This window comes from Triticum urartu, chromosome 6A (genome assembly GCF_056163025.1).
Source record: "Triticum urartu cultivar PI428250 chromosome 6A, HENAU_Tu73, whole genome shotgun sequence".
Lineage (NCBI taxonomy): Eukaryota > Viridiplantae > Streptophyta > Magnoliopsida > Poales > Poaceae > Triticum > Triticum urartu.
In genome coordinates this window covers 467,229,860-467,237,545 of record NC_141878.1, presented here as the reverse complement: position 1 = coordinate 467,237,545, position 7,686 = coordinate 467,229,860, and the positions used below count along the sequence as shown (strand labels likewise).

The 7,686-nt window shown below is 46.8% G+C and overlaps 1 protein-coding gene across 1 annotated transcript; it reads left to right on the top strand.

The window, feature by feature from the left end:
- The first annotated feature begins 389 nt into the window (after positions 1–389).
- Positions 390–1,535, top strand: LOC147965725 (uncharacterized). The gene has a single exon (XM_087530579.1). The coding sequence runs from the start codon at positions 390–392 to the stop codon at positions 1,533–1,535; it is 1,146 nt and encodes a 381-aa protein (XP_087386705.1).
- The last annotated feature ends 6,151 nt before the right edge of the window (positions 1,536–7,686 follow it).

Here is a 7,686-nt window from a genome sequence, read left to right as displayed (position 1 = left end):
CACAGTCATCCGGTTGATGTACGAATGTAGTCGTACGAGTCATGAGGTTTCGTTTCATGTATGAGGGTAGTTGAGCCTGGCATGTTATGTATCTTTCATGTATGAGTCTATGTATAATTATGTTGGAACTCTATTTCTTTTGCCGTGTTTTATTCGTCATTTCGGTTTTTCTCGGGCTTTTGTTGCTGGCCTTTCCCCAATTTATTTTGAATTCTTCTCATCTCGGTTGCGTTGTCTTGGGAAATATTACAATAGGATGCCACGGGGAGGCAGCAGTAGCAACGTTCGTGAGGGTACCCCTGTTCGTCGAGGCAGGACACTCCCCCGAGCCGTACGTTCCACCACCACCTCCACCGCCAAATCCGCCCTCCACTGAGCAAATACTACATATGTTTGAGGAAAAACGGAATAATGATCTGATTGAAATTCTAAAGAGTGTGCAAGCTGTGGTTGGACAGAATGGGAATCAAAACGGTCATCACTCAAAGCTGTCAGATTTTCAAAGGACCAAGCCTCCCAGTTTCAGTCAGGTTATTGACCCCTTGGAAGCAAACGATTGGTTGCGAACCATTGAAAGGAAACTTGAGACTGCTCGCACTGAAGAAGGTGATAAAGTTCCATTTGCAACTCATTATCTTGAAGGCGTTGCTGCCATATGGTGGGAAAATATAAAAGCCATGTGGCCTGCTGATGAGGAAATCACCTGGTCGAAATTCCTGGATCAGTTCCGGAAATATCATATCCCTACTGGAATTATGAAGACTAAGCAGCAAGAATTTCTCACGCTCATCCAAGGAAATCAGTCTGTAGGTGAATATTTTCAAAAATTCAATCATTTGTCATGTTACTCCCTTCATAATGTGGCCACTGGAGAAAGAAAGATTGATAGATTTCTTGGTGGATTAAACCCGCAACTCTGGTGTACTCTCAGCATGTTTGATTTCCCAGATTTCCAAACTTTGGTGAACAAAGCTTGCATTGCGGAAAGGGAGCACAAGCTCGTGTCAGGCAACAGGCCTGCCAATAATGATCACAAGCGCAAGTTTGAGCCAAAGAAGGATGGACAACCCGTACAAAAGGCTCGTACCTGGCAGAAGACTCAGGTGGAATACAAGCCCAACTGGCAACAAAATGTTAACAAGACCACCACTCAAGTCAAGAATGTCGTGTCCAACCCAGTGCATGAGGAGTGCCAGCGCATGAACGCTTGCTTCAGTTGTGGGCAAACCGGACATTATGATAGACAGTGTCCGAAGAACGGCAAGGTGAATGCTCTATACAGGCCACAAGTCAACTTTATGGAATCATGCCCGGACCAGCGTCACATCACTGGGCACGTTCATCGCCTCTCCGCTGATGAAGCCCAAGAAAACCCTGAAGTCGTCATTGGCATGTTTCCTGTTAACAACATACCGGAGCGCTCACACGCCCGGGAGACGCCTCCTCGGCCTCTTCTTCACCGCCCGTCGCCGGAGATCCACCTCGCCGCCCTGCTCAGCTCCGACCGCCACCGACCTCGTTGTTTGCTCCGCTAAGATCCCCGTGAGCCCTTCTCCATCCCCCCTCTCTGTTCTCGCTTTCATGCACCATAGCGACTGCACGAAGCTCGCCCGCATGCGCCTCCGCCTCTGCACGTCGCCGTCATGTCCACAGCCACGCGGGATCAAAACCGAGCGCGTCACCGCACTCGCCGCGTTCCCAGGAGCCCGCAACACCGCTCCACACCTCCTGCTGTGCCTCCTAGCGATGACCCCGAGCTCGCCTGAGCTCCGGCAGCCGCCAACGTCGTTGCCGGCGTCCTTTCCGACCACCCCGAGCCCAACCACCACCACCACTCGACGCGGTAGCTCCCCAGCTTCACGTAGATGCCCTCCGTCGCTCGTTTGGTCGCCGAAGTGCGAAACCCATGCCTCCGCCGTGTTCGGTCGTCACCGGCGACTAAACCCTAGTGGGTTAGACCCCGCCGAACAGGGGTTTGACTCCCCTGGGTCACTGACATGTGGGCCCAGGCCCTTAGCTAACCTGGGTTAGGATTAGTTTAGTGTTAATTAAGTTAGTTTAGTTAGCACAGTTTCACTGACGCGTGGGCCCGCCCCTGTTAATTATTAGTTAGTTTTAGTTTAGCACTAATTAACCTAGATTGGTGCTTAACCTAACACTAACTAACTTTGTTAGTTAGTTGTGTCACTGAACAGTGGGCCCCACCGGTCAGGTTTGACCTGCCTGATCCAGTTGACCTGCTAATGTCACACCGACGTCATGCTGACGCAGTAACCCATTTCTGGAATTTAAATAAATCTTAAATGATTTATTTATTTCAAAAAAATAACCAAAACTTCTAAAATTCATAGATATTAAACCGTAACTCGAAATGAAATAATTTATATATGAAAAATTATCAGAAAAATGCAATCTATCCATTTATGCTACTTTCATGCATGTTCAACCAACTTATACCCACCGTATAAGTGAAAACATGATAATGGCATTTTAACTGCTAAATATGGAGTTTGCATATGAACCCTTGGTTCATATGGACTTCATTTAAATGGTTGCTAGTTGCATTAGCCCAAACACCAGCATGTTGCCATGTAATGATGATGCATCATATTGTTGCATTGCATTGATTCTGTTCCTTCTCTGTTGCCGGTATTCGTCCCCTCTCAGTAGACGTGGTTTCGACGATGTGATCAATGACACCAATGAAGAGCTATATCAACCCCTTGTTCATTCCGATACAACCCCACTCTCTCGCGCTTCTGCTCTCTTTTACTGCATTAGGACAACAACGATTCAATTGTTAGATGCTGTGGTAGTTGAACCCATTTCCTCTGCATGACCTGTCATTGCCACAGTAAATAGATGAAACCCACTAGCATGAGTAGGAGTTGTTTGAGCCCTGATGTGCCTACTCATTCATGCTTGTTTGTCATGCCTGCTATTGCTTAGAGTTGTGTCAGGTCTGATTCATTGGGGATGAATTGTAAAGTTGTGAACATGTCCTACTGCGTGTGAGCTAAGTGTGTGAACACGATTTGGTAAAGGTATCGATGAGCGGCCATGTAGGAGTACATGGTGGGTTATTTCATTGGAACCGTCGTTAAGCACCGAGATCTGTATGTGTGATTTAAGAATGAGCTACTACCATGCATTGGACCCGAAACCAACGGACCCTCTCGGCTTCTTAACCACCCTAGTCCTCTGTCCAGGAGTTGCAACTAGTTTCTTGTGTTTATAGGATATGTGTTGGTGGCCGTGCGTCGCGCTGACCCCAGGGGTGGGCTATGATGCGGTAGATACACCATGGCCGGGTATGCCGGGCGCCCGTTTGGTGTCTCCGAACCCTATACACATCGTTCAGGGCTGTATGTGGAAACCTCGGCCGGACTCCCTGCGGATGGAACCTGGATAGGCGATAAACCTAGACTAGAGACTTGAGTGTTTAGGTAGGCCGTGGCCGACACCCTCGTTGGGCTTCCGCTCGAAGGTTGCCGAGTACATGCCGTGTAAACGACGGTAAGTGGTGAGAGCGTGTATGAAGAAGTACACCCCTACGGGGTTAGCATCATCTATTTGAATAGCCGCGTCTGCAGTAAAGGACTACTTGGTTGCCTGTACAGTTCATAGACAAGTGAAAGTGGATACTTTAAAATGCGCAAGATAAGCGTGAGTGCTATGGATGGCGTTCTCGTAGGGAGACGGGAGCGGATTCATAGTGGTCTATTGATATGGTGAATATGTGGACTTGTGTGCGCCACCTCAAAAGAGTTACTTGCAGTCGTAGTTTAGGATAGCCACCGAGTCAAAGCTGGCTTGCTGTAGTTAAACTCCACCACCCCCTTTGTTGATACCGATGCATATGTAGTTAGTTCTGATGTAAGTCTTGCTGGGTACATTTGTACTCACGTTTTCTTAATTTATGTTTTTGCAGAGAGACTTCAGTCTCACTAGTAGTTCCGCGTGGACTTCGATGTTTAGCTTGTTACCTCAGCTATGATCTTGTGCCCTCGGCAGGATCTTGTAGATAGTCAGGCTTCTCAGGCTTCTTCATTTGTAGTTGTCTGTACTCAGGCAAGTTAAGCTTCTGCATGTGCTTGTTGTTGGTATGCTCTGTATGTGGGGTCATGAGACCCATGTTTGTAATACTTGGCTCTTCGGAGCCTAATGAATAAATACTTTGAGTTGTAGAGTTTTGTTGTGATGCCATGTTGTATTTACACATATCGGGCATATTGTGTGTATGATTGAAATGCTTGGTATGTGTGGGATCGTACAACCTAGTTGTTTATCCTTGGTAGCCTCTCTTATGGGGAAATGTAGTCTAGTGCCTCCACTGAGCCATGGTAGTCTGCTACAGCCCGGTTTACAGGAGTCCTGCTAGCCCAGTTACTACTGCTCCGGAACACTTAGACTGGCCGGCATGTGATCCACTTCGTTCCTGTGTCCGTCCCTTTGGGGAAATGTCACGTGGTGACTTACGGAGTCCTGCTAGCCTGCTACAGCCTGGGTTCCCGGAGTCCTGTTAGCCTAGTTGCTACAGCCCGGATTCACACGCTGATGACCGACACGTTCGATGCTGGTTCAAGTATGCCTGTCCCCGTAAGCTAGCGCCACTTTGGGTTCGTGACTAGTCATGTCGGCCTGGCTTCTCTATCATATGGATGCTAGCGACACTATCATATATGTGAGCCAAAAGGCGCAAACGGTCCCGGGCCATGGTAAGGCGACACCCGTGGGAATACCGTGCGTGAGGCCTCAAAGTGATATGAGGTGTTACTGGCTAGATCGATGTGACTTGGAATTGGGGTCCTGACAGCTTTAGTATCAGAGCCTGACTGCCTGTAGGATAACCAAGCCAAACTGGTCGTAGTTGTGTCTAGAAATGCTTTAGTTATGTAAGGGAATTGATTGTGGAAGGGAATGTAAGGCTCTTTTTACTCCTTATACCTTATGCCCTTCTGATCTGAGTCAACCTCTTCTTTTCTACGGGGATTAAGAACTAGGCCTTCTCATCTATCTATCAGGATGACGTGTTACTAATCCATAGACTTATAGAATTGATAGTTTCAAGCCTCAGTTCCGTTCCTACTACTTCCGCATGTTGACAGTTAATCTCGGAACCTTGATATTGTGATGTTGAGTGGTTATGCCACCATTTTGCAGGATGTCTCAAATCTTTTTGAGCATTTACAGCCGTTATGTTGTCTGAGTCATCCCATGTTTCTAAGTAGTCTGATGCATTTGCAAATCCCTTCTTTCCGTTCCCAATGTCCCTTTGGGCCAGTTCAACCACGCTAATCGGTGAGTTGAGGTACTCTATTGCCTCGACATATCTGTTGGAGCTATTATTATGACCCTAGGTGTTTTAGGGAGTCACCTAGTAATCTAGCAATGCTTTGTATCCCTAGTGTGATGATTCTGGCCATCATTCTCGAAAGCATCCCATGATGCTACTTAGCAGTAGGTATTCTATCCCTGGGTTCTTGAACACGAGATTCACCCTACTTACCTCATGTTGATAGTGTTTGCTAGTTCCTTTAGGATATTAGTAACCTTTGCGATAGTCCTCGAGGTTCGTGGTATTTCCTTCTTCCAAATACCATGAACTACTTATGGCGGAAGTTCTTTTGAACCAAAAGATCACAACCAGAGTGCTCTTGATAAGTTCTCGATGTTATATTGTGAATCTCCCAGTCCTTCCTCTTTTGCATGGGTTACCCGGAAGAAATGTTGAGTTTTGCTCGACACACTAATCCTTGCATCCACAACTCAGAAAGTTACATGTTCCTTGAGTTGACCCTCTTCAGCTGTATTCTGACCCTAGTATATCAATTGATAGTCAGGAATAGTTGTGCACACGTGTTCGTCGATGCCTATTATTCTTGTGGCCGTCAAGCCATTCCAGATCAGAATGACTAGGCGAAACAAACTCTAGCACCTCATCTATTTCTTGGATTGGGTCGAAGTAGTTGCATTCCACAGATCAAAATGCAAATCCAGCTTTTGTTCTGTTCTACCTTGGGGTATTACCGTCTTATGTCAAGAATGTCATGGGAATTGCACAACCTCTTATGAATCCTTGATGCAATGATACATCTCGCCATCATTATTCATTCCTCGGTCCCGTGTTGTCGCAACCAGAATGCCGACAAGTAAACCATGATGTGTGAAATCAATACTCCTAGCAACTGTGTTGCTTGGTAGTTAATGGACAATAATCTTATCCTTAACGTGTTGATTATTGAATCATCACCCTAAGGTTGATCGTGCTACCTAGTCCTTATTTCTGGTGCACTTTTCGATCGATGAGTTAGGATAGTGTCAATCCTTGCTTATTTGATCATATCGTCTTGCCATGAAGAGCAAGATTGTTCTCGAGCTTAGTAACATATCGGTGGTTTGTGATGTTCCGAATATCTTCTCGGAAGTATTACCAGGTTGTCACCTGACCGCTATGTTGAGTTCGTGATCATGTTGGTTCCTCCAAACCACCCATTCTCCAAGAATCTGTGTTGGATACCCCTGAGCTAGTTGGTTAAGCCAAACAACAACTTGGAGAGTTGGAAGATAAAGCTTGTCTGACTTAGTTCATGTTAGGGGATATTTTTGTGTGTGTGTGTGTTGAAGAAAGATGATATCTCATCGATTGGTCTTCGTGATCAGTTGTTGGATCTATTGCCTTGTCAAAACTTTGACTTGAGTATGGGCTATCGTCAAGTCAAATCAGAACCAACGATGTTCGTAATGTTGTCTTACTCATGGTTGATCCCTCGAGCATACACCATTACATCTTTTGGTCTGACCAATGCTATCACCATTGTCGGTGTCAAAACCGGCGGATCTCGGGTAGGGGGTCCCGAACTATGCGTCTAAGGCGGATGGTAACAGGAGGCGGGTGACACGATGTTTACCCAAGTTCCGGCCCTCTTGATGGAGGTAATACCCTACGTCCTGCTTGATTGATCTTGATGATATGAGTATTATAAGAGTTGATCTACCACGAGATCGTAGAGGCTAAACCCTAGAAGCTAGCCTATGGTATGATTGTGTGTTGTCCTACAGACTAAACCCTCTGGTTTATATAGACACCGAAGGGGGCTAGGGTTACACAAAGTCGGTTACAAGGGAGGAGATCTACATATCCGTATTGCCAAGCTTGCCTTCCACGCCAAGGAGAGTCCCATCCGGACACGGGACGAAGTCTTCAATCTTGTATCTTCATAGTCCAACAGTCTGTCCAAAGCATATAGTCCGGCTGTCCGGAGACCCCCTAATCCAGGACTCCCTCAGTAGCCTCCAAACCAGGCTTCAATGACGATGAGTCCGGCGCACAGATTGTCTTCGGCATTGCAAGGCGGGTTCTTCTCCAAATTCTGAATATCTGCTGAGTAGTGTCCGGCTCCCCATAAATGTTGCACTTCTCGGCTTCCGCGCCCAATAAGGGCTATCTTCCACGTGTCGAGCGAATGCGAGGAGCCAGGGCATTTTTACATTCGCCACCCTAGCCATGTAAGTAAACTTTCTATTAAAGAGACAGGGATTCTTAGATCCAGACCACACCATCCTTCCATGGCGAGTATCCATCAGAGCACGCTCGGAAAAATCCATTCCAACATGGCCGACCATCGCAGTTCCTCCTCCCGCTCCCGTAGCCCTAAGCCTGGTGATTGGGAGAAGTGTTCCGTC

What these genes read in the sequence shown, in the direction of transcription:
- LOC147965725 (XM_087530579.1), top strand. Translation starts at nt 390, where the DNA reads ATGTTTGAGGAAAAACGGAATAATGATCTGATTGAAATTCTAAAGAGT.